Source organism: Antedon bifida, chromosome 10 (genome assembly GCF_963402885.1).
Source record: "Antedon bifida chromosome 10, ecAntBifi1.1, whole genome shotgun sequence".
NCBI classification, from domain to species: Eukaryota; Metazoa; Echinodermata; class Crinoidea; order Comatulida; family Antedonidae; genus Antedon; species Antedon bifida.
In genome coordinates this window covers 15522375-15550126 of record NC_136235.1, presented here as the reverse complement: position 1 = coordinate 15550126, position 27752 = coordinate 15522375, and the positions used below count along the sequence as shown (strand labels likewise).

The following is a 27752-nucleotide window of genomic DNA, read 5'->3' as shown; positions in this document are numbered from 1 at the left end:
GAGGAATAATGGGTCACGTGATGTTAAATAAATGTACTATAAGCACTCTTAAAAGTGCGGTATCGTTATATACAACTGGGTAGGCTTACTGCAATGTCGTGTTTGTTAGGCTGTTGTTGACTGAGGATTGTGGGGGATTTTGTGTTGTATGGCGTTTTTCGACACTTAACGATGTTCGAACGTTCTTATGATTGTTTTACGGTTTTACAATCACTATTTCTGTTTATGAAAACAAAGGACGGTTAAGTTACTGAAAAAATATAAAAACCTAAGATAAGTAAGGGAAAATGCAGGATTGTGGGGTTTTTGTGTGTTGTATGGCGTTTTCGACACTGAACGATGTAAAATTATCACTTGTAATTGATCCATGAAGTTCATTTTGATATTAATTTACGACTGATACTTCTGGGAGGTGTATCAACCAGTTTGTATACATAATAATACGTTCAATGTAAATACATTATAATAATGTTCCATAGCTTTAGACAAAACGGAGACGTAGTTTAATTATGAAAGTGTCTCAAACTATAAATATGTATGTAATTAAAAATAAAAAAGTCTAAATTAAGTTTACTAAATGGTATAGCATTCATTTAATACAACATTGTGCTCAGGATAGCTTGATGTTAGGTAGTTAACGTATGACGTTTCATTCCACAAAGATCAATTTTACACTCGCATTGTATGCACGGAACCGTTATTTTCTTTCAACTTTATCGATTCCTTTATCAATTTAATAACCATTGTGATATTATTGACTGCGACAAATAAGACTCAAATATAGAACATCCACTATATGACACGATAGTTGCAAAACTGTTATTATACAGTTATACAGTATGGCATAATTCTTAAAATAAATAGAAATGTAATATACTGAGTGCTGATTTCTTAAACTTGGTTCCCACAGGACGCAGCGCAAGGACGTAGACTCAACGCAAGTGAGTTGACCAATGACAAACGACAGTTTGAATAATCCATCGCTTGTGATTAGTCAAATCCCTTACGTTACGTTACGTAACGTTACGTCGTTGTGTTGTGTCTCTAGTTGGAACCAAGCATGCGATCTGCATCCTTTTATGTATATTTATCTAAATTACAGTAACAAAATTATAGTAATAAATAATTATAGAGTAAGTATTTCTTTTGTATTACAATAAAAATTACAAATATATTGAAACTGTTACTGTCACTGTCTAAATAAATTAACTATTACCATATTGTCTTTTGATTCAAAGAACTTTAATATGAAATTAATAGTGTGATATCTAATATAACCACAAGTTATTACAAAATTGGACAATAATAATGTAGGCACGACTACTCGTCGTGATGGAAACCGTCAATAACAATATCTTCTTATAAACGTAATATTTACTAATTATATATAATCAATATACAGTAATCTGTAAAGATAATCAGGAGAACGTAATATTTTGTTATTTCAGGCAATAATGATACTTATAGGCTCTTTACTACTGAGCCAGAGAAGAAAGATTTAAATACTGTATTTTGAATAAACGATGCATTTTCTTGCCACTATAAACTGTGGGTCTACATACAGAGAACCGATGTTAAATATAGTTTTAAATACTCAATTGATTCCGGTTTTATGAAAACAGTTTCCGAAGAGCAACGTTTATCTGCATAATACTGTGATCAAAATTATACTGTACAAAATAACCATAATTCAATTATGTATTTAAATTTAGAAGAATTAGATTACAGTTGAAAGCAGCTTTTCATTTAGCTGTTTAAAAAATTGGTTGAAGTTAAGAACTTAATGGTCAATTTGTTCATTCTGCCAGTGTCTTTCTTGATGGACATTTTGTAGAGTCATATGTGAAAAGTGACGAAACGTTGTTCTGAACCAAAGTTCAAACTAGTCTGTTTCAATTTAGTTTACATTCTATTGCATTCTATTCGTAATTAGAGTGGTTTCTATTGCATCAACTGTACATACATATTATGTCTATACATTTTAAGTCCTTTTTAGTGTTGACGCAAAAAAAATCTCAAAAAAAAAGATCAACGAAAAAACCAACTAGACATGAAACTCGTCACTTTGACGAGTTAGTTATCCGCACAACGACAAACGCCACGTGCACGTCATACGTTGGAATATTGCACACAGATAAAGATTATGGCATTATGACAAGAACTGAAGAATATGATATGCTGTTAGTGCTGAATTCTGTCAATTTGTGTCATATAGTATATACATGCAAACAGTATAATCTGTATACATATTACATACAGTGTAGAATAGGTGAAATTACGGGACCCGCCATTTATTCCAATTTTTAACATGGCGACGGTATCAAAATGAAACACTTAAATAGCAATTTCTGAAGGAAATTATCTCAGGAACAACATATTAACGTGTAGAAGTAATTTGAATACGTAAAATATAGATGCGCACCCTTTTAAATGTGATGAACTATTACGCAAAATATGAAAATACGACTTTTTTTATTCAACTGGCCATATGATGACGTCACAACATCCGATTGGCAAAATGTTTACATGAATTCGTATCTACAATCCAATAGCTTCCAGAAAAAGTTTTAATCGTGATTATCACATTTTATTCTTACGAGCTATTACAGATTAAAATTTACTGTAAAGATGAAATTAATGACCCACGTAATTAAAATTTTTAGGCATGATGACGTCATAAAAATTAAAATATTTTTATCTCATGCTAAAGAAAGTTGATTGACCTACACAATATATAAATTTAGGAGAAAAAGGAATACAGATAAGCGTGATGCGCTCTATTGAATGTGATGAGCAATAACGAAAGAGACAAAAATCCTATATTTTACATTCGTGTGGCCATACGATGACGTCACAATGTTTTTTTAGCCTTATCGATGCATGATCCGATATCTACAACTCATCAACTTCTAGATTTTGTAATAAAAATAAACGGTTCACGGTTTACTTTAGAAACTATGACTGTTTAAAAAAAGACATAATTTTGACGATTTTTTAAGCTTTTTCATAAAAAACGCGCACGAATTGTCTTATTCAACGTGTTCGTATGGCGTTATTTAAACTGGAAAAGGTCTAAATTGTTTTCAAAATTACTAGGAAAGACTTGAAAAATATAATTCAAGAGAAAAAAATATGTTTTTAACGCTACGTGCGCACCGCGTGCGTAAAAAATTGCGCGCCCGTGGGAATTTTTGACATGCTCAAAATGACAAGAAACGCATAAAAAGTTGATTAGAAATTAATTTTGCGCATTTTGAAATTTTAAATGCGCGTGCGCGCGTAACTTCTTGTGAAACATGCCATTTTTAATCCGTAGAAAGTTTGCCCCTGATATGACTTAAATTTTGTCAAAGTGTCAATACTAAATGACTTTTGGCTTTTAATCTATAATCAATCATTGAAATTCATAAAATTGCGCGTAAGTCACGTTGCGCAACTATGACGTCATTCAAAAATAGGAGGTGCACAACTTCACGTAAATGCCCATATGTTGTCAAAGTTATGAAATGTTATGTTTACATATTTTAGAGAAACACGACTCACAAAAAGGAAGGAAGGAAAGAAGAATAATACAGAAAAAAAATATTGATCTCATACAATAACAAGGAGTTATCCGCTTGGTATACCAAGCGGATAACTAATAATTTCAAAAAAGTAGTAATACTCGTTCTTTCACATATTTGAATCAAACAAATGTTGATGCTCCTAACAACGGATGCATAGTGTGTCCCCATTGCATGCTTTGTGTGTCTGACATCATCAAATGATGAGTTAAATGTATAGGCCTGTTGTCGTTTCCTATCGTTGGTTGCTCTACATAGAAAGTGTTCTTTTGTGGATATGAAGGCTTAATTCCAGAGGACATCGGTGGAGGAGGATAGAAACCAGGAGAGTTATAATCACGTAGTGTTGAATATCCCTGCAATTTCATTGCCTCAACGAAACTATTATTTTTGCGCAAATGGTTTGCAGACTGTTCGTTAATAGTTACTGAACTTTCAGTGCGATTGTCTTTAACTTTCTGAACTTTACTTTTCTCGTTGTCTTCATTACCTTGCTTTCGTAAATAGTTCTTGCAGCAGCAGTAGAGTATTTCCATTCCAGCAAGTCCACCAATAACAACAAGAACAATTTTCCACCAAGCAAAAGTTCCACCTATCAAAGTGAAAAGATAAAAAATAGTAGTTACATTAATCTGTATTGAATTTCTTTTCTTTTTCTTTTTTTTTTCTTTTTCTTTTTTTTTCTTTAATACATCACCTTAAGACAAAAGACCAACAAAAAATAAATTATACCCATCTGTTTTGGAAATATAAACGTAGAAAAAAAACTTAATTACAATTAAACTGGTATAGTTTTACTTTTGAATTGAACTTATTTAAAATTCTGTTATGCTTAAAGATGTATTGTCCCCCTGAAAAAATAATTCTTAACAATTTTTTTGAATATTCCATTTTAATGTAACATAATAGTTATCCACTTTGACCAAAAATTGGATCGAAAAATGTATGTATGTATTTACCTGAAGAAAATGTATTTGAAAGCAAAAAAATTGTCAAATTGGCTGCCAGCCAATGGATTTTTGGTTGAATTTACCCATTTATTTTTTCATTTTTTTTTCTATGGAAGAGATTAACTTTATTAAAACTACATATTCAAAGTCTGATTTAATTAATCTTAATCATTTTTCATGTTTTTGGGGGACAATACATCTTTAAACTTCTTCCACGTACAGTTCAGTACGGAACGTATATATTAACACGTTTTCAGCGTAGGCGTCACCACGGTTGTTTATCTTACACATCGATAGCATGAGTTAAATAATGATATCGTAAATCATCATCACACTGTTTTATGGAATTATTTAATTTTTAATTGTGTTTATATTTAATTTAAGTACATGCTACTGCTTTACTGCATCTCTTTTCATGTATGCAATTTCAGAGTAAACATTGTCGAATTAGTCGAAATATGTAAACTATTATTATGATAATGATAATTTAGAAAATATTATTTTACTTATTTATTAGATTTTAACGGTGTTTTTTTATTCCGTACAATTCGAAACCTCCCTATTATTGTTGTCGTTGTATTCTTATGGCGGTCGCCTTCAATTACACAATAACCGACAATTACTGATGAAATATTAGATTATTGGCTTTGCATAATTATCATATCACACTGATTGCTCAAGTTTCACTATCGTATTTATCACTAGAATATAGGCCTACTATGTCACCAAAACTACGTCATCGTAAACTAATGTTAAAAATTGCCAAACCAAACTCAAATGCATGCGCACAATAGATTAACATGACGTCATACAGTAGGTCCTATGCCGTAGGTTGTTGTAAATTCAAAGCTCCTTATTAATAGTGATAGTCATGTCACTTACATGGGTGAGTCGACGTTGTTTTGTTTTAAATTAATCCAAAATAATAATTAAAAACTTAACAACTTAAACAACGAAAATTAAATTAATGTATGTTAACTTTACACACCACACAACTGAATACCAACTTACAGTATTTGAATAAATCTATGTGCATTACTCACTAATCGATTTTATTATTTTTTTGTTTTTGGTAATTTAAAATGTAACATTATTAAAACTAAATGTTTCTCACTTGATGAGTATGCTCCTCCAGCACCTGTCTGTCTGCGCTGTCTCTGGAGGCGTTCATTTGATGCATCTTCGGATTCTTCAAAATGAAAAGATAATCAACATAGACATTATCATGAGAATTTATCATTGAAAGAAAATATAATGTTTTTTCTTCGAAAACAGTTATACGTTTGGTCATGCTTCAACCTGTACCAAAGTTATAATTACTGTAATTAGAATCTTGAATTCTTCCTACTCAAACACAGGAACACAAAAGTGTATACTGGTCCTTTCTTCCAGGTATATTCGTGAAACGAAGTCAGATGCATGCTCATTAATTATTAATATTAATTATTAATATGCATAATCATTTTATAATTAGGATGATAGCGTACACCAGCTGTGTCTATGAGCATGTCCCTGTCTACATTATGAGGGTCCGAACCGAATATAGTACGTTCTGCGTCTACGTAAAAACATTGATATAGTTGTGCGGCACGATATGCATGAATAACTCGTCACCGAAAACGTTCCGCCCCCATAACCCGTACCAGAGAGTTACTTCCTTTAAGTTGAACAATTAATTGTTCTATTCAACTCTGCTTCATTGAATGGAACATTTAGTGTTTCAAAATATAATAGAAATGCTGTTTTTATGTTGATTTTTGTTTCTTCACATTCAGAGCTACTTACCGCTGTAAACTGCACTTGCTAATAGCCCTAAGGAAGTAACGGCAACATACAGGATGTATACAACGTTGTAACCCATCACAAACAGCAGCCGTATACATAAACTACTAACGTATGCTGGTCATCTTCTGTAATGAAACAGAGTTACATGGGTCATTGTAAATGAGAAGAATCAAAATAAAAATACAATTTCTTATCGTACTGAAAATTGAGTAAATAATAACGCCTATACTGCATTTAAATTCATACTGCAGTATGCCTATACAATTTATAACGATGATGAAAAAAGATGATAAATGAACCATGAAAAAAAACAAGATTGAAAGTCATTGAATTATTCTAAGAAAGCTTAATCTGTCAGCGAAAATGACTATTATTAGTTTTTCAATAATCCCGTATAGCTTTAAACGCTATTGGAATCAATCAACATAAATCAGCAACAAATACGTTGTTGTCTTATGTTATTTAGTTAGATGTTTCTTAAATACACGGGTTTAATTCTATGTTGCAGTTAGTTTAAGGAAGTATGTGTAGTAGGCCTAAGCCTTTGAAAACTTGGAAAAACACAGCGTCATCAATGTCAAATAAAGTAGAAACATGTTAAGAAGCTTCATTTTTCGTTGTTAAACACGAATGAATGAATGATTGTTATGTTTTCGTGTTATAATTAACCCGAGGGTATTGCATTGTTATTGACACTAAATCCTCTCACCACGAGTAACTATGCATGTTTAATTCAATCATCTTATTAGACAGTCTTATTATTTCTATTTTTAAACCTATATATAGTAGTATTTATAGTATATTAATGATAACTCGCAGAATAACTGTAACTGTAATAGTCTCTCCGCTGTGCTTTAATGTCTCGGGTTTTGGTCTCGAAAGGGATTAGGTCCGAGATGTTTTAGTGGTACAGTATTTATCACATTCAGAGATGCTTTCGGTTTTATGACTGACTTACATTTTTGATGCAACTCTCTAGGGTAAAATACATTGACTCGCCTAGTTTCCCAAAGTATCTTGAAGCCCGCCGAATACAACTATGACAGCTGCTTGGGAAAGCATGCTATTTAAGTCAATATAAAATATCTGCCCTAATAGCGAAAAGGATCTGATAAGCGTGACATGTGAACATTTGAATGCTACAATTTCTAATAAACGGAACTAACCGATGGAAAATTCTGTCAACGTATTTTCAGCAATAGTAACCTTAAATGACCAAAATAAAAACGTAGTTTAAAACAGGAGCGGTACATCACGTAATTACAACCATAACTTTATCTTTCATCTATATTATTAGGCTAGCTATTACTCCTATACTTGAATTCATCATCTCCCCCATGGCCGTTAAATAACTCAATTAAACCATTACACCCCCAATTTACAAAACTCGTTCATGTCGACATTAATGATAAATTTGGAAAATCAATCAAAGGTTGTGTTTTCCCTAGTGATAGTTTATGGATAGATTATCATATAGATTACAATATTAAAATATTCAATATTGTATGATTCTATAATAGAAAGAGTGATATTCTAAAACCGCTCCACGTTAAATATATGGCGGTAATATTATAATTAAAAAAAAGGATAAATTTGGATAAGTATGAATACCTTTCTCGATCACGTTGAAACACAGCCTATCTTAAGTGGTTGCCAGTATGTTCTAAAAAATGTTTCATAATTTCTTTATTTCCTATAAAACCCCTTTACTGTATTCAACTTGTCCACAATGTAACTGACCCTACTCTTCCCTCGTTATCTCTAAAAATGTTATATTGTACATACATACGTATTTCTATATCAGCACGTACCAAAAGGTTTGCTAAAAGCCATCAAGTTGATAATGTTAAATAGCCATGTACAACGTTGATGTAGTAAAGTAAAGTAAATCTGATCTAAAAAAAAAATCACATCTTTTGCCAATCGGGAAACCTACCTTATTGCAATCAACATTTTAATTTGTAACTGTACTTTTTCTACACCCATTGGAGTTACTGAACCCCATTCGTATTGTATGTAAACTATTTTAAAGATAATTAATTGACATAATATTTGAATTGCGAAACAGGTTTTACGCCTAATACAATTTACTTTCTAATTGGCCTATAACCTATTTAATTTAAGCCCACTGTTTAATCAGCGCCATACTGATATTGTGATACACAGAGCAAACATAAAACGGTATGATGGCGGTACCAATAACGGTACATAGAGTGTATCTATTACGCATCTAATGATTATAATATATTATTATATAATATTATATGATGTTTACTAGAGAAAAAAAATTGGCCAAACAACATTTAATAATCTACATTTATTTAAATTAATAATAATAAACTTACCGTTTACTGCATTGGCCTATACAGATAATTTACTATTATTCGATCAGTGGACATCCATCTCGCATCTACTACTGAGATATAATCTAGTTACCTGACATTAGGCACTGCATGGCGCATGCGCACTGCGAATATTGTATCTTGTTTGAAATTCCAGAAATATCGACAGGAGAATAATATAATAAACATGCCGCACGGGATCATCAGTACACGATAGTGTACTGAAGCTATGTCAGGCACAAACATTATACTCTCGTTATAAGTTATGCTAAATACTTATTTAAATTCCGATTATCAAATAATGTTATATTTAATATCTCGACTGTGTTTTTACAGTGTCTAGAAACATAGTTGATGTTATCGACGTATGAATACCGATCGATATTAATGTAATTGAGAAGATTATGATAATGATATTTGTATTGAATTTTAATATTTCACTGATGAAATTTATCTTATTTCCTTGAACTGCTCGTAAGGTTGTAAATGTACTTGTGTGCATACATTTTGAATGATCATTTTGTTAACCTTTGTAAAATATAAATTACCGTTGCATTATCATGAAAAGTAATATATATCATACATTTATATTTTAATATACTCACATATACTACAAGAATTTGTACCCCAAGGCTGTTACAAACCACGCGATGTACAGTATTCTGTAACAGTTTTTAATATACACTATCCACTATCGTTATAAACGAAATGCCACTCGATGTAAAACTTTTTCACTCTAAACGTGCAAGTTTTCACAAGTGTGGTTAAATTGTTTGAAATGATGTAATCGCTTGAATTAGTTCATTATGGAAGTAAAGAAAATGGTTAACATAGTGACTTTTACTCCTTTAAGAGTGGTCCTTAAGCGCATTCATCAAAAAGAGTGACTACACTCTCAATAGAGTAATTTTTGCTGTTTTACATCAAGAGAGTAACGAAATTAAATACAAACTTAAATCTGTTTAATGTATTATGTGTCAAACTCGGAACTTTCGAAGGTTATATCGGATGTATAACCATCCAGCGAAGAGTGAAACTGCTCTCTTACTTGGTATAGCGTATAGTTCTATCGGAGCAAGGTATCGGAGATTTAACAATACGAATCAGGAATACGAGAGTTAACCGATTACACGAACATCTACCTATTCAATAATTATGTAATATTAGGTATTAGTAACTTCGTTCTATAACAGTACATTACGACGTCATTGACGTCGTGGCCTTCCATTTCGTGTGTGTGTGTGTGTGAATAACCCTGGTGTTTGTGTGTGGACACAGCTTTAATCTTTTGCTAAAATACAACCCATTATCAGAAGCTGTTTGTTAATTTTAACGACTTTGCGACGACCGACAACCAAACTACGTCATGTTACCGTAGCTCATTGTGCGCATGCGGATGGAACGCGTGTCCTCCCCACCGACACCATTGATTGACCTGACCTAGGTTGGTCGTCTGTCCTTGATCGTCGCAAATCGAAAGCTCCCTATTATCTAAAGTCTATAGCCAATATGAGACTTTCAGATTTTCTATATTACGTCATTTCTTATGATATGCGCATGCGCTAGGTGACTGGTACGTCGACTGGGCAAATGCTAGCACTTGCTCAGTGGCATTTTGACGTTCGTTCTCTGACATGAGTACTAGTGGACGTATGACGTCATAACACTGATAATGTTTACTAAAATCATGGCCGACAATGTTTTGCGATGATTTTCTGAGAATTTAAAGTGAATTTTAGTCAAATTATATTTTAACATTGTGAATTATTAATTTGTATAGAGATTGAAATAAAGCTTTTAATGGCCTAGGCTTATCACTTGGACACCAGCCTTCGTTCAGAAAATTAAGGATCTAGGCTAGGCATAAGCCACACACTTAGTATGACCTAAGCCCGTGTCATTTCACCGATGGAATAGCACCATGGACGAGCGCTACATATAGAGATTACAAAGTCAGATCCAAAGGTCATTATATCATACGTTCACTTGCACGTCAACGTAAATGTCCACTTAATCTAATGTTCACATACTGTCGACGTGTAACAGTCGACTACGACCCATGTGGACGTGACCGTCGTGTGCACGTTCACTCAATTTAAAAGTCCCTACATCATTATCAACTCAAATTTCGTCATTACCACCAACATCGAAGAATCACCAGCTTGAATTTAAAAATAGTTAAGTTGAAAAACTATATTTGTTTTCTAGAAACAATTTCAATCGCTTTTCTGTAATGTTTTACAATATGAAGTGTATGCAGGTTTAATTGTACAACAGTCTTATTACGATAATCGACCGATTACTACTTTTTCAACAATAACCAACCGATCTATAAAACTTCATAATGTGAATTATTCACTCTAAAACTTGCATAATTGCTTAGGCGATCAAGTATTAGATCTAATATTTTGGTTTCATTGCTATGGTAACTACTGGGTGGTTGTTTTATGATAAAGATAAAATCGATTTTGTTACTGAACACATTTTATTATTGCAAGGTTTTCGATGCATGTAATGGCAGTAATCATACCATGGAAGTGTTCAATAGTTTGCAATAACAAATATTACATAATGGTTTAAGACCGTTATGCGGCAAAAAATTGTTTAGTAATAATAATAAGTGTCTCAGTATTTCTTAACAACACACTTGTTAGTATAACACTGATGTTTCCTAATAAGGCGTAAGTTATGACTCTTGCAGGTTTGTAATACACCGAGTCTACACGATTTTTTTTTCTAGTTTCCATTTCTTTGTTGTAGGTGGCGCTCGTCAACTTCGAGTACGGTTCTAAAAAGAAATCTAAACTATAATATCCAAAACGCATTAGGCCTACGTTACCTCATTTATACAAGAATTAATAGTATATGCCTAGTAGATGTGATTAAAGTCGCATGTTTGGTTTTTATCACTATTATGTGATTTTATCTGAACGATTTGTGGATGTTAAGCCATTAACCTGTTTAGTGATTTATTTTAGCACCGATGTTTTAGTCACTGATTTAACCTGTTTAGTAGCAGCAGTGTTTTAATGATTCGGTCGGAAACTTTTTTCTTAAACACTTTTTTTTTACATTTAAAGAAATCTGATATTTCCTAAATATTACTGAATAACCTTCTAAATAATCTGTCTCAACTATTAAATACAAACATCTATAACATTAAAGTCGATGAAGCTGAATATTATACCATTCAGCCAAAGAATTGGCTTGTAAAATTAAGACCGTGTTTCCGCAAGCCAAAAACTAACCGATAATTAACCGATAAATTGCATGTAGAGACGGGGTTTAACTGATTCCACTCGAAAATTTAACCGATAATTTATCTCATTCAAATCGGATAATTATCAAAAATATGCGATAATTTTTAACCTTTGACCTGAAGGACACATTGTTGAGTCGTGATTGGGCATCTGGTTGTTTTCGTAATAACTGTGATCATGCGCACTTTATTGGTTAAAACATTAACCGATAATTTTGTTTTGGCTGCGGAAACACAACATACAGACATACATTACCGATTTTACTTGTTCGGTGCAAAACAACAGGCGGTGCTGTTAGATTACACGCGAATTTATGTTTTTCGTACGCGAGAAGATTTTTTTCGTACAAATAAAATATAAAAACAGTACTATCACACGATCGTTTATCAGTATACAGTCTATCAAACTCCATGTGACCCACGATCATCAAATCAATTGACATGAATCTATTTAGGTGTTATATAAACTATTGAACGCTACGTGGTAAGAAATTGACAAGGAAACACGCACACTGTTAATGATATCAAATTCTGAAAAACTTTCAAAATAAATAAATTATAAGTGGTAAATCAGGCACGAAAGTAAGCGTGCTCATTTAACTTTACACACATTTTTTCACGTTGAAATTTGATCTAGTTTTAGTACATCGAGGCATTAGGCATTACTGAACAGTTCCACTGGGGGACATCCTCGTTTATTACCTCCATTAAATTCAGGTAATAAGTCGTATGGCACATACTGACACACTCTAAACAACCGTCGACCCTGTTGTGATTGAACCAGATTTCATTCAGAATGACATTAATAATAATGTTATTACCATTATGAACGAATGTCGATCGATTCTAAACATACACACTTTCGGTGGCGATAAAAAATATCGACCACTTCTTCCCTACATTACGGTACATTCACTAAAGTCCTTATACTAAGTTGATGAAATGTGGAGCACACACAGAATACATTACACAACCGAATGGGGCACTATCATGTATTATTGATAATATAATTGATAATATAAATGATAGTTGTACGTGAGTCTAATCTTTAACAGACTATATCAGAGGCCATGTAGCCAAAATTAATCAATGCCGAGACACCGTGGATCCAATGCATTACATATCTGTGTTTTATATTGATCATTAAATATATGATATTAAACATGGACCTATACATTGTAATAGGTCCATGGTTTAAGAGTAAAGACAATTGTTTTTATTTACAAAATCAAACAGTTTAGAGATTAACATTATCACAATAGTTTGTACTTTAAAACGTAAAATTGATATACTGTACATAATAACTTCAACAGTAACTTTTTTTTATATTTCTTCTAATGATTTTTACTGGACTTAGCAAACGATTATAATTATACTAATCTCAACTCAATCACAGAATTGATAAAAATTGACAGTCAAGTATCGATAAAAAGAACTAGATCTATACCGCCCTCTAATAGCATAGTGCAATACGTTATTCATTACTGCAACTAGAGGATGAGCTCGCTTCGATTGCTCACCCTCTAGTAATAAGTGTAGACGATGGATCTCGGAATGTTAGGCCTAAATGTAAAAACCTCACAGAAGGACTTTCTGGTTTATAAACGATTATACGTTTGAAACGGCTTGCAACATGGACTAAAGCATCCAGGTACACAGATAGCGCGCTGTTACAAACCTGCCCAGAACTCAACAACTCGGCTACCATTTGGGGGTTCGTGGTTTCCTGATTTCAACATAGGCCTTACGTAATTTTTACCCGATTGTTGATATTAATATATTATTTGACTTGATCGTTATTATTTTGCAGTTTAATTTCATTTCAATAACTTCACTCGTGGCCTCTGACAAAAAAAAACCCCAACAAAATCTGAATGTCGCCGCCAACGGCAAACGTTGGGTGCAGCGGAAACCCGGAAGTTTCAAAGTGATTACATCAATCCTGAAATCAATTCTACCGATGAAATCAGAAATTTCGTTTCAAAAAATACTTCATAATATTTTCCTAAGAGAGAAATATGGAAAAATATAGTAATGGTGAACATTAATACCAAATCTACGTTCGTGGAACATGTGAGACATGACAGACAGGTAGGCATCCAAGGAAGAGATCCGTACAAAAGCTTTTGAACTGTGTCTACCTATTTCAGAATTAAGCAAATTTATATATAGATACAGTCGCCTACAGCTGCTTAACAATTTATTCTTCCCTTTTTTCTGTATTTGTATGGTTAATATTCCATGTCATTTTGTCATGTGTTAAACATGTTATGAACAAAGTTAGAGAAGCCACTATCATGAATTTAGTTTATTGTTTATTTATATATTGTTGATACATGTTTTATTGATACTGTTATACATATATTGCTTACAAATTATCAATTACTGATGCAATCATTACCGTCCTTAATTTATTGTATCATATCCCTTCAAAAAATAAATATCATTTCCTTCTACACTTTGCAATAAATATATTAACTACAGTGAAGCAATGGTAATCCAATTAATTTATATTTTTTTCCTGGATCAATATAACGTCTTAAACGATTAATTTGAAACATTTTATTTATATATTTCTTTTACAAAAAGATAAATGTTACTCTGCCAATTAATAAGATCGCTGTTGCATGAATGTCCGTATCATGTGTAGCGTCAATAAACATCATAAAGTTGATGTCACCTCTCCTGACACTATAGCCTTTTCAAGGGCTTTTATTTTTTAGTCAACGCTTTTTTTCAGCCAGCTGTTGGTGAGTGTTTCAGCTTTCCAGTCGATAGACTAGCGTGGTCGTGTTTCCCCAATATAGTAGGAGATTATTAAAAATGTTGCTTATGTTAGGATTTGTACTTGCTTTGGTAGGAGTACGTCAGGAACCAATATACAACTTGAGATACTCTCTAGAAACCTTTTTTTTTATTTTATAAGAAATCTACAATAACCGTTGTTTTAAAGAATCATAACAATCTATATATTTGTCCAATCGTTCCTAATCTTATATCAAACTACTCTGAACTCGTCTTATCACATCTCTTTATAAGTGTTATATTGCCAATTAGTTTAAAATATTACACTGATATATTTTCCTCCATACATATTATTTACGAACACTATAAAATGAACTCTCCTTTCGAAAATGTCCTGAATGTCTTTAATTATCAACACTGTATAAACCCGACTTAGCTTACTTTCTTTAAAACACTAGGTGTGTTGCATTAAATTATGATTCCTATAAAATCTGTACGGTACTATGTCTAGGGACAACGACCTGTGGGCATTTGCAGTTTCTTGTCTCCTGACTATATCCTTTCTTCCACTATCAGTATACATTATGTCAACTCTTTTCGGCAAGCTAACTGTTTGGCACCGACTTCTAAATGTTGACATTTTTCTGGTTGCTTGGTACCGGTACGAAACAGCCCACCAGTCTCTAGACATTGTACTGTACGAGTTTCGGCTGCATATAATTCGCCATGTTTCTACCAAAATATCAGAACTATAGGCCTGTTTGTGACGTCGACACTTTTCGTGCTGTTCGTGAGTTTACACAGCATTTTGTAAAAATGATTCTAAATTGTTTTTGAAAGCTAGATGAAGAAAATGCGTAAATAAATGGGTTAACACAGCTGCTAAAATACATCAAACACAGTGCAAGAATATACGTAGTCCCAACTAGCTTTTGATTTATCATCTTGATCATACTCATAGGATCAAACACTTGCCAAAGTAAAAATGCATGAATTGGCAACCAGAATATTGCAAATGCTACAACCAACATTAAAACAATTTTGGTTGTCCTTATCTTCTTTTTTGTTTGTATCTTGCGATTCCTGTTCCTCATTGAAACTGAAGTGGACGTTGATTTTCTCATCCAAACTACTTTTAATATCCTGACGTAACAAATTGCAATGACAGTAAGTGGAACAATGTAGATTGAAGAGAATGTGTAGATTGTATACGCCTGTTGTTGAAAACCATCTCTGAGTATTGTACCGCACACTTTGGCACCGTCTTCAAATACCGTTACTTTATTTAGCACAGCGGCCGGTAGTTGCAGGAGAAGAGAAACTTGAAAAGAAAATAGTACAAGCAATTATTATCGTTTTTGTTTAATAATTTTGAATCGAACACTTATAGTAAACTAAACAATATTAGGCATGGTAAAAATAGCTTTCAAACATCATACTCGTAATCAATTACCAGTTTTAAATTACTTCTTGACAGATTATAATCAATGAAGATTACAAGTTGGCAAGTGTTCAAAGCAAATATAGATTATTATTATCCTGTCCATTTAGAATGGAATGTTTAATTTTATTCTAATATTATAACGTCAATTTACCAATTTACGAATAACCGAAGATTTATGTACCATTATAATTAAAATAGAAATAAGTTTTGACCGAGTTATACATAGCGGCAACAAAAAGACGATGAGACAACTGTATCGTGAAGATGCTGTAGCCAATAACAAATCATGAAATATAGAAAATGTAAAATATCCGCTAAAATATTGGTTGCGTTTACTTTTTAACTGTCGTAACAGTATTATGAGCTTAGCAGCAGTTATACCTATCTGTCTTGCACCCGAGCCGCGGCGGCGCATATATAATTATATATAAAGTTTGTAAGGCAAGAGATATAGTATAATAACTTGGAAAAATACTGTATGTAGGCCTACTGTCGTATGATAAATGTCGTTGACTTTAAGTTTGTGTACCACAGCGGCTAATTTTTAAAGAGACGACATACATCCTCAGGTAATAGTCTGGAATCAGTGATGGTACGGTATCATTAAAATAATCTTTTAATATATGTATAATGTGGTTGCTAAGGATACAGCCCGTAAGACCGACTATTAAACTGAACATCGAACGATTTGCCTAGACATCGTCACAAAATAGGTCTATTAGTTTAAGGTTTTAATTCACCATTAGGTTTCACTGGCTGTTTTAGTAAGTCGTTTAGCAGTCACGTTTCACAATACACATCCAATCATATGAATTGAAGGATTATACTAATTTGTACAGTCGTATATAACAACATAGACAGGATCATATGGATATAAAGAAAGGTTTATCCTTATAGTAAGTTATTCAAAATCATAGATACGCCACAGCCGTCATGATGTATTCAATTATTTCACTGCGCCAATCCACTTCACTTCCTCTATATACCAGTTAAAAATGTATGTTTTTTTAAATTTGTTCAAAGGTTAGGAAATGTTATTAAGCTGTTTATTTAGTTGCTTTCTCCACAACAATATTTAGCCAGTATCATATAAATATTCGGTAATACGACACATCATGTATATTACAGGCGATACATGTGAAACACATGTGATGCTACGGAATGTTTCTATGATACTGTCGAAATCTAGATACTCGGGTACGAAGCGGTAAGCATTTAATTAACCTAAAGCAAACGCAAGCATTAAGATAATGTATGAAGAAAGAAATGTTGGGATAAAATATTGACGGAACTATAAATAGAATATTTGCTTTTATCGGGATTGTGAATCTAATTCCCTTTTAATCATCTACGACTTAACTTCTTGACTGGTTTCTCGTAAAGACCTGTATCATCATTTCCATTAAATAATTCATTATTTGATATTGTTTAATGTTTCCCTTGTCTCAAATATTATATCTCATCAGATGGATGTGTTATTATTATTATTATACAGAACTCATTAGAATCTGTTGTGTATTTGCGTACACTATTTTATGAAATAATATTATATACTATTAATTTATATCCATAAACAATTGTAGGATAGGATGAAAACACGTGGTTTTCCTTTACGATTGTCTGAGAGATTGAAACTAAGCAACATTCTGACTAATAAAGCATGGCAGTAAAGATTTTGATTTTATATTTGTATGAGTTTGTAGATTTCAGCCAAATCCCTTCAATAATATTGGAAATGGTAAAAAAAAAAGTTCAAGATTTATAATATAGACCCTATACAAAAAAAGTGCAACAACTATATAAAAATAGCATTAAGAGAATGTTTACAATCCTAAACAGTTAATCGGAACATAATGTACAGTATTCATATTTCATATACTAAACATCGTCTCCCCCTCCCTCCATCCTACAAATGAGGAGCTAGGTTTATCCTCTACACCGTGGTTGACGTAATGCCAAAATCTTTGCGCACACACTTGAAATAAGCCCTGTTTTCTTTACTTTTCTCAAATATAATGTTATTATAGTAATTTGAGTAAATTTTGAGTAGACGTCTGTTCGCCATTGCTCTCTATTTAATAGAATAATTATATGATGCAATCGATACATCGTCCTTTTCTTACATACAATCTTAGTACATTTAGCATTAGTCGTATTTTAATACGTATTAAATTAGTAACACGATAATGTTTTCGCAATGCGTATTCAGATAATAATATTATGATATTTGTCTTTCTAGTATTACAATTTACCAAAATATATATTCGAAAAATGTCTAAGAGTATTATAGGTAGGAGTATCAATCGGGGAAATACATTTAATGTGGATAATCATGAATGGACCTAGGCTGTGTATTAATAAAACATTATTTGATTATCAGTACAAGCGCTATTTACAAAAATCGAAATACAGCCGCAAAATTAATTTTCAAAAACCGGAAATAGTCTGCCCTCTATTGACAAGTATTAAATCAAAACTGAATACAGGTCACCTATAGTAGTAGTAGTAGTAGTGTAGTACACGAATATTCATGATCTACATCGACAAGGGTTCGAGCCTCACTCGCTCCATGGTTCTGGTGATAGAACGAGTCTTCTCGGATAAGGACTATAAACCGTAGGTCCAGTGTACACACTGGCTCATGTGCACATAAAGTACCTAGTACATCTTTCGAGACGAGTAGGGGGTTAACCCGGTGTACTAGTATAGCCTACACACAGCCACTGTCACTAATCAAGAGGGCCCCTTGATTGTCAGCATACGCCGTTTAGGGTCATCCTCTATAAATACGGTGTAATAAAAAAAAATAACCAATGCGTTTTCAGAAGTGTTCAATATACCTACCTATCCATATGCAAACAATTATAATACGTGCTTTTCGAATACTCCTAGAATTTCGAGACTGAACTGCTTTAACAATCAATGAATATCGATCAATGGTCACCAACATTAGCAGAAAACATGTTACTTGTGTTGAAACCTGTAACAAATAATACGAAAATGTTTGCATTATAATAATTATGATATAGGCCTAAACATAAAAGCTTTTTGTATGGTACATGATTTATTAACTACTCACTTTCGATCCATTATAGTATATTGTATATCTCACAATTGATGTCTGTGCCAACTCATGGCATCTCTTTTTATAATCATGGTCTATGATTGATGACGTGTAAGAAGCAGTGTATGAGATATTTATGAAAAAAGAATGTTGTTGTTGTTGTTGTTTCAAAATTGTAAGCCAATATTACCAATTTGTTAGGGTAAAATTCATTTGATAGAATTAAACAATAGTTAAAAGCACGATTGTATTGTATAAAACGTGTACAGTATTTCATTCTGTATGCCTGCTTACATACAAGTATTACGTTATGCTTACGTCACAAAACGAATCGAGTAGTTTTCGTAATACACCGTTTATTTGGCTTCACTTGTTTTTAGAAACCATGCCTATTTAATATCAAAACACACCAAAAAATGTATAGGTAAGTGTTCGATCGTCGTCAACATCAATGCTAACTTCGATATTGAGAAGAAGTTAATCCCTAGATCCTGATCCAAATTACCTGCATTACTATTTTTAGAGGTCAACATATCATTTCCAATAATAATTACAAAGTTTGTCCAATTGCAATCAAACACATGTCTAGACAGTATTCCAGATTGTAATCAATGATTCAATGAATGGATAAATAAGGTATTTGACCTTAAACCAAAGGTAATTAGTTAGTTAATTGTCAAACAGTGACTTTATTTTTTTTGTATGTTATCAACTGCACCTATTTACGTTGACAGAGCTCGCCTTTTCAAGATAGGAACTCGTAACAGTCATTTGATCTTATGTCTGGCTGCGAAAAAGTAGTACTGTAGATATTCTCCTTGAAGCGCGGTGTCTTGATATTGTCGAAGCCACCGATAAACCATTTGATCTCCGGGGCTCAGCATCCTGTTGTTAGATTGGAAAGAATAACTACATGTAGCCGACGTTTATTCAAAGAAGTTAGGAATATCATTGTAATTTCCAATAATATCAGCTTTGTTAGTAAAGTACAATACTACTTTAACCAACTCACAAAATATTCAGCCTCCAAATTGTTTTGAAATAACTGGATTGAATTACAGAAAGAAATAAATCATTGCCTTTATTGTCTATTCTGATTCTTGAGAATCATTGTTCATCACTACTTTATACACAACACAAATAAAGAGGTAAAACCAATCAATGCAAGGCTTTTAAGAAAACAATCACATTCAAATCAAAATTTATTATTCTTAAGAATCTCCAAATCACTCTATATGAAGAAATTATTCAAAGTAAATTGAAAACCCTAATTGTAGGCATATAATGAAATATTGAATTTTGAAATCCCATTAAGATTATGGTTTCAATATATAAAATTTCAAAGCGTAAGTATTATCATGGTTATCTAATATTCAACTGTATAAACTTACATAATACATGTATATATACCATACCTCTCTTAAGCTTTGTCTACACTATCAAACTTTATGTGATGTGCCCATATATGGACATGATAATGTCATATAACTACCATATTTGGGCATATCAGTACCACATTTGGGCACATCAGACTTTTTTGTCAAACTAGTCTGACAGTGCAGACATAACTTTAAAATAATCAGTTGTAATGTGTTTTCAAAATGATTAGGCCTAATGTTTCTATATTCAAAAAATCACATTCAAATCAAAATAAATGTATTCCTAAGAATCTCCAAATCACTCTACATGAACAAATTATTCAAAGTAAATTGTAGGCATATAAATGAAATATTGAATTTTGAAATCCCATCAAAATTATGGTTTCAATAAAACAAAATATCAAGGTGTTAAAAGTATTATCATGGCTATGATATTCAACTGTGTTTAAATACATTATACTGTATATACACTATACCTTTATTGATAATCCTAACGTGTGGTCAGAATGATTCATTTTCATCCATGTCAACCTAAGTGCTTAAAAAACTTAAAAGCTATACATTTACATTATTTGACTGTATACAATTTTATTCTTCAACTAACAACACTATATATATATAGGTAACTTTATTTCCAAAAAATGTAACAAAACCACGCACTGTGGGTTTACAAAATCTGATAAGGTCTTACATGCATGCCTCTTACAACAACAAAAAATATAAAATAACGTAAAAATAATGATTAAAAATAACAAAAGCCAACACTATACTACTTTTAAATGTAGGCCAATAATATTACCTTTTGATAGTTAATTACAATGAAAGTAATAATAACAAGTCAATTATAGAAGCAGTCTATTTAATTAAACACGTGGATTTCTTTTACTCAACTCATATTAATATAGTCATGCTTACATCATAAATGAACGGCGTGCCAATAAGAAGGCTCCAAACTAATAATTGTCTAGCTCATCAAGACACACACAGTAAGTGTTGATAATTGATATATTTTCCTGTGTTATTTTCATCAAAGATAGATAACAAACTTATGCATTAGTAAGTTAGTATCTATGAGAAGAAAGATATCTAGTGACGCATAAAGAAGTTTTAGATGGATTTTAATACATCACCATGATATAAAATTTTAAAAATAACGAGTCAATTTACATATTATTATAAACTTAATCACTAAGTAAGAGTTAGGATGAATACGAGTTTTAGTTCAGAAGAATATAATTAAAAAAAGAAAAGAAATATTAAACCGCCTGGCAATATAGCTGAAATATTATGTGAAACGATAAAGATGAGATTTTGCAAGAGTAGACAAAACTTACATTAACTAAGTTGATTGTAATTCAGTACAAGGTTTCAGTGCTGTAATTTCACAGGTGTTGATCAATCTTGATTCCATGCTTAATTTTAGTTGATCGATTGGGATAAGTATATACCGTAGTAAAATCATATTTACAAGAGAAATGCTTATACAGGTAATACATAATGATGTTTATGATATGATGTTGATTAACGTGTAGGTTAGCACCAGGATCCACTCTTCCCTGGTCAGGACAAAATTGTACATTAAACATAATTATCAAGAAAATAATTCCAAACCAATTCCAAATAAACCTTGTTTCAAGAAAAATAGTTCAAACACACATTTGTTTGCATTATTTACAAAAGCAGTGCCCTAATGCATCTGGTTTTCTGTCCAAACTTGAATTTATCTGTGCATTTTAAGATACAAAGGTTGACAAATGCACAGTGTTCACATTATTTGATCAAATACATGTGCAGCTAGTTGGATGTTGTGCAAAGTTTAAACAAGTGGATCACCGTCTCCGTTAATGAATATTTTTGTCATTCATCTGACACGTAGAATACCCACATTAGCAATACCTTTTTGTTCTTACCGCTGGTATATTTTTAGAAAAACGAAGATATTAATTGTCATAGAAAGAGCAATCGCTATCCAGTTGGAATGCTGTTGTTTGTATCTAAACCCCATCAATAAGCTACAGTGAAAAGGCGTTAATCTATTGTACAGTATGATGAAAACAAAATTGATTGATGTTACGAATTCAAATTTCCTGCCTCAGAATAAAAAATATTTTTGAATATACGACTATGACGAATAGGCCTAGGCCTAATAGAAAAGAAATAATAATTCGAAACATTAAATTACTAAATTTAGATTTAAATCGTGTTAATTCAAGTGTGTTATAAAATACAGTACAGTTATGCCATCGTGTCTGTGTTGAGATATTTTTATTTGGAATCGTGTCGACTAATAGCCGCCATTTTGTATTCTTTTTAAAACTGAAATGATGTTTCAACGGTTCATATTATTGTGAAATTTCAGTTAGTAGGTAAGAATACCAACCTTGGTAAATTGTTTTGTCCTGATTTTGGTAAACTGGCGTTATTCAATTGCGAATATCTTATTACACTTTTGCCAACAAATGAGACATATCAACATTTTTACAAAAAACAAATTTCAAAATCAAATTTGTCGTTGAATTCACAAATAGCAGATATCTCATCAGCTTTTACTCCAAAATAATGTTTACATGGAGTGTTTTTGTTTGTTTGTTTTTCGGTAAAGGCAGAGTGAAAGCTTAAATAATAAAGCATTATTCAGCAATAAAAGACTTCTAGTCTACTGTGTTCAATAGTTTAATTGTCTGCCGTATTCCCATCATAATTTGTACAGTACTAATGTACAGTAACAGATGTTTCTTATTATGGCATCTATATATGTAATAGTCTACATAAAATGTGTTAGTTTGAATACAATCAAAATGATACTTATACAATATGGATACGGTATACAATTATGATTTTATTCATGTCCTAAAGTTAATTTCTATTTAGTTATTCCACTGCTTCCACCATCTTGAATCAATGTCGATTTTTCTTTTCGTACATAAGTTGAGGTCCCTTTATGTGAAAGATAGCCGAACTACTTCCTAAATATAACTAAACCTAACCCTCTAAATAATCTCTATCTCACTATAAAGTAAAAAGAAGCTGCTCATGGGATTCGAACCCCATACATTGACATGTCCATAGCCTAATCTATTCGACTACACAGACGGCTCGACAGAAAGCGTTTGTATTGGGTAATTGTAGTTAGCTGCTCAATTCTTACGTCACTTATGAATATGACTAATGAATATTTATCTATTGCAACGATGCATTTTTATAAGGTTTAGAGTAATTACCAACGTATTTTTATAATGTTATATTATATATCTATTATGAACTACATTTTATTATTACAAAAATAAAAGTTTTTCAGCGGTTGGAATGCCTAATAATAATCGGAGACTAAGTCGAATTTTATTTTAATAACATGAGTAGTTGTGTTATAAAACAAAATGAATGGTTTGTATTTGTTGATAGCACATCGTTAAATTAAACAGTCAATATTATTACTTCAACTCATGAAATTCTCAATATTGAACGTGACCATTTTTATTAATTTTTCAGTGATTTGTCTGAACGATGGTAATTAAACTTTCAGAGTAACCAAACATAAATTGCGTTCATTACTGAGATAATTATGTACTAATTATTATAAATTTGTAGTAATTTAGGTGTAAAATAGCGATTTAAGTGCGTATTAATATTGATTTAGATCCGTTTTCGAAAATAAGCGGTGAAATATAGAATGTTAAGAAAAATCAATATAACTTCCATTTAAACCATTAGATGACAAATTATTTGTTAAATGCAACCGTAAGAACATACGGAGGCGTCACTAGAAATTAATCGACCACCCGTGATAAATTATTGCATTTTAATGAGTTCTCAACTATATTGAATTATGCTATGATTAATTAATAGGTTTGGTAATGTGATTCGCATCAAAAGAATGTAATTCAGTTAGGAATATATTATGTGTTTAAAAAGGTATTACAGTACAGATAGTCTTGTTTGATCAAATATTAGCATCAAAATAATGCTACAGAATTCAGTTAGTTGAGCATAATACACGATTATCGGGTACTGGATCTAGATTTGCCCACCAGTTTCATAGAAAAATTCCGAAAAGCTCTGTTTACACTATTAAACTAGTTTGAAAAAAGATGTGTTGTGCCAAAATATTGCAGTCCTATGACGTCATAATGTCCATATATGGGTACATCACAATTTTTACATACAGTTTGATAGTGTAGACAGAGCTTTATACAGCATGACTGCCTAGTGTCATAGGTCATAACCAGACCCTTAAACTAACCTCACATGATACACCACATGTGATCGGTATTACCGAATGTTATGATGCAGGCCAAATGTTGTCTATTGTATGTGGAGATAAAGCACTGAGAATTGGGTATAACGGCCTAAAAAAATTGTATTTATTAAAAATATTACTGAAACGCAATTTCCACATTCCACGCAGTTTTCTCTATAAATAACGCAATGTTAACATATAGAGTTATATCATATTACTTTCATTTACATTGACTAGAGGAGCTTTCGGGGTTTTATCCACCTTCTTTATCGTTTAATTCCACACTGCTTCTTCCCATGATTTGTCTGTAAACCATAGTGAAAGGAATTGGCTATTGCTGTACAAAATGAACTTGAATGGCAAAACCATAGGAACAGAAAAATGTTATACTTTTATGTTACATGATTATATAAATGTTACCCAATAAAAATCAATTATATTTTTTTTCTCTCTACCGAATAATCAATTAACAACGTAATTTATGTGATAAAATATCTTTTTGGCATAATTTGTTTGGTTTTTTTTCTAAAATAGATTTTTTATTTAAAAACAAGTTTGTTCTGTTTTAATTTAGCTTTTAACTAATAGTTATACCATTATAAATAAATTATTTAATCATTATTATACACACAAAGGCCTACCTGCCTACCTGTATTTCATATAATTGTCTTTAACTTTGTTTTTAATTATCCAAAGTAAAGATTCAAATAAATTAATATTTATAGATATAAATGTGTTGTTTCATTATGCATTTTACTGTTTACCCTTTCGAAAACCCGAAAGGATCTAGAATGCAACCAACCAGCAGAATAATATTGTGCTGGTTGGTTGCATTCTAGATCCTTATATTATAACTTATTTCCTCTACAAATTTGAATAGAACCAATGCTGTTTGAAAATGATACGAATGACACGCACAATAAAGGTGATTTATTAACGATAATTGAAAAATGTACTTTATGTCCGGCACACACGGATTTGAAATCTTCACTTAAGGCAAAGCATGTAGGAGGTACTTCCATCCATGGTCTGAGTTAAATAGAAGTTTCTTTAAAAAGTGTATTTCAAGAAGATACAAAAGGATATATGAAATACAATATTGAAGCCAATGACATACATCTTTTAAATTATATCAGATTTATCTGTACAAAGCTCTGTCAACACTATCAAACTTTATGTGATAAAAAAAATATGATGTGCCTATATATGGACATGATTATGTCAAATCACTACCATATTGGGGCATATCACTACCACAATTGAGCACATCCCACTTTTTGTCACATTAGTTTAATGGTGTAGACAGAGCTTTAGACAGAAAAACTGTTGTTATCGAGAAGTTAACAATGCACAGAGTTGGCTTTTAAAATGGTCCAGTTTGATTACGAAGTTAATACTGATTAGTTCATGAAGTAACTACAACTTGAACCAATCCATCAGTCTTGTACAAGGTAAAAATAATCTCAGTATTCTCATAAACATGTATAACAATCAAATGCCATTACTATTATTTATTGAAAAACAGAATAAAAGCGACCGTTCTTTTTTATTTTTCAAGACGCGGTGCGACTACGACACAACTATTGAGTATATTGTGCGCATGCTCATGTTTCTGAACGTGGGCTGAATGAATTTCGATGCGCAGTTCAATGGCGTGTATTTAAAATATAGCCTGTACCTGTACTATTATAGAACGTATACTTACGAATTGCATGTAGGAGATCATTCGGCAACCAAAATCTCCAAATGGCCAATCCACCATAAAAAATAATATAGTCATTGGTATTGCACAGAATACAAGTAACGATATGTCTGTAATTGCCAGATGTAGTAGATACTGGTTAGTTATTGTCCGCATGTCCTTATTAGTGATGATGATATACAACACTAACGTATTACCTATGGAATATATAAAAAAAAAAGAAATTACTTTATAGCCTAATTACCATTAAAGCAAGTGAAACTCAAACCGAAGCGTGTTTTATGACCAACACCATTGGATGTTTGAATGGTCAGAAAATCATTTCCATCTGAGGTAAACGAGTTCGTCTGGGTGGGTTGCTCTTACAGGCCAATGCGAATGTTTCTGGGTTAATACGAGACATTCTTCTGGGCTAGCACGTGGAGATATGCGTCTGGTCTGCCTATGATATGCTTCTGGACTAGCACGTGACATGCTTCTGGACTAGCACGTGGCATAACTTATGATGTAGCATTTTTATTTTTGTCTATTCAATTACAAAATGAAAACTGTGTGATTCAATTTTTATATATGTATTGTGAGACCGACGTGCTTTTAGTACTTTCGAAAAACAAACATCATGGTTGTTGGTGAAACAAATATAATTCATTGAATTATCGCGGGTCATTAGATCAATTGGAAATGACCGATGAATGAAAGGTAAGCACATTACAGTGTTCGTGTTAATGCAGCAGCATTGTAGATACACGCATGAGTGCACCAATCATGTCTACATTGAAAACTATTCATTAAAATAAGATAATGTGATATTCACATTCTACAGAAAATTACATTTTTGAATTGCTATTGGCCATCTGATTCATTTCACAATTATATCTATATACAGTTATGTTTAATATGTATAAGTTGCTGTCTGTTGAAACACTTTGATCTACCGATCTGTCGCTAAAATAGATTCTTGTAAATAAAGCCCTTTTATTAGGATCCCAGAGGTTAAATAAAGCAACAAAACAACATTATTATCAGCTTAAATAACTCGTTTATACTGTGAATAATTGGCTACGGACATTAATTTTAAAAGGTGAATAAAAGCAACGTTGATTCATCACGTAAACGTGACGTAAGTCTTTGAGTAAATCAGCATTTTGGCAAGCATAACAAAAGCACTTTCAAATAAAGCATTATAGCTAAGTATTATTATGATGGAATCCGATACATCGATAGTACGTTATTCTTCCCTGGTTATTTCTACTAATAAAATATACAAGAATATTCTTTTCCG

At 32.1% G+C, this 27752-nt stretch overlaps 2 protein-coding genes and 1 long non-coding RNA gene across 4 annotated transcripts in view; 1 reads left to right on the top strand and 2 right to left on the bottom strand.

Annotated features, from left to right (window-relative positions):
* Positions 1–27752, top strand: part of LOC144853917 (uncharacterized) — a 90605-nt gene that overhangs the window by 7095 nt on the left and 55758 nt on the right. The window lies entirely within an intron of this gene.
* LOC144853912 (uncharacterized) lies at positions 3633–8760 on the bottom strand. Of its 2 annotated transcripts, none has more exons than XM_078711779.1 (4): positions 8644–8760; positions 6299–6423; positions 5628–5702; positions 3633–4155 (listed from the first exon to the last, which is right to left on the bottom strand). In XM_078711779.1, the coding sequence occupies exons 2-4, from the start codon at positions 6372–6374 to the stop codon at positions 3686–3688; spliced, it is 621 nt and encodes a 206-aa protein (XP_078567905.1). In that variant the 5' UTR covers positions 6375–6423; positions 8644–8760; the 3' UTR covers positions 3633–3685. The 2 variants fall into 2 exon arrangements, with proteins under 2 accessions (XP_078567905.1, XP_078567906.1); XM_078711780.1 differs by having other exon boundaries at positions 3639–4155; positions 6299–6420; positions 8644–8702.
* Positions 14321–26573, bottom strand: LOC144853908 (bombesin receptor subtype-3-like). Its single transcript, XM_078711773.1, has 3 exons — positions 26474–26573; positions 18933–19068; positions 14321–15965 (listed from the first exon to the last, which is right to left on the bottom strand). Exons 1-3 carry the CDS (start codon positions 26546–26548, stop codon positions 15394–15396), a joined length of 783 nt encoding a protein of 260 aa, XP_078567899.1. The 5' UTR covers positions 26549–26573; the 3' UTR covers positions 14321–15393.

Coding starts and splice junctions, on each gene's coding strand:
- LOC144853912 (XM_078711779.1), bottom strand. CDS start 6,374: ATGGGTTACAACGTTGTATACATCCTGTATGTTGCCGTTACTTCCTTA. Junction 5,703..6,298: donor AGCAAGTGCAGTTTACAGCG/GTAAGTAGCTCT, acceptor TTCATTTTGAAG/AATCCGAAGATGCATCAAAT. Junction 4,156..5,627: donor TGGAGGAGCATACTCATCAA/GTGAGAAACATT, acceptor TCACTTTGATAG/GTGGAACTTTTGCTTGGTGG.
- LOC144853908 (XM_078711773.1), bottom strand. CDS start 26,548: ATGACTATATTATTTTTTATGGTGGATTGGCCATTTGGAGATTTTGGT. Junction 19,069..26,473: donor TGATCTCCTACATGCAATTC/GTAAGTATACGT, acceptor TATTTGTTACAG/GTTTCAACACAAGTAACATG. Junction 15,966..18,932: donor AATTGTTTGCATATGGATAG/GTAGGTATATTG, acceptor TTTCTTTTCAAG/TTTCTCTTCTCCTGCAACTA.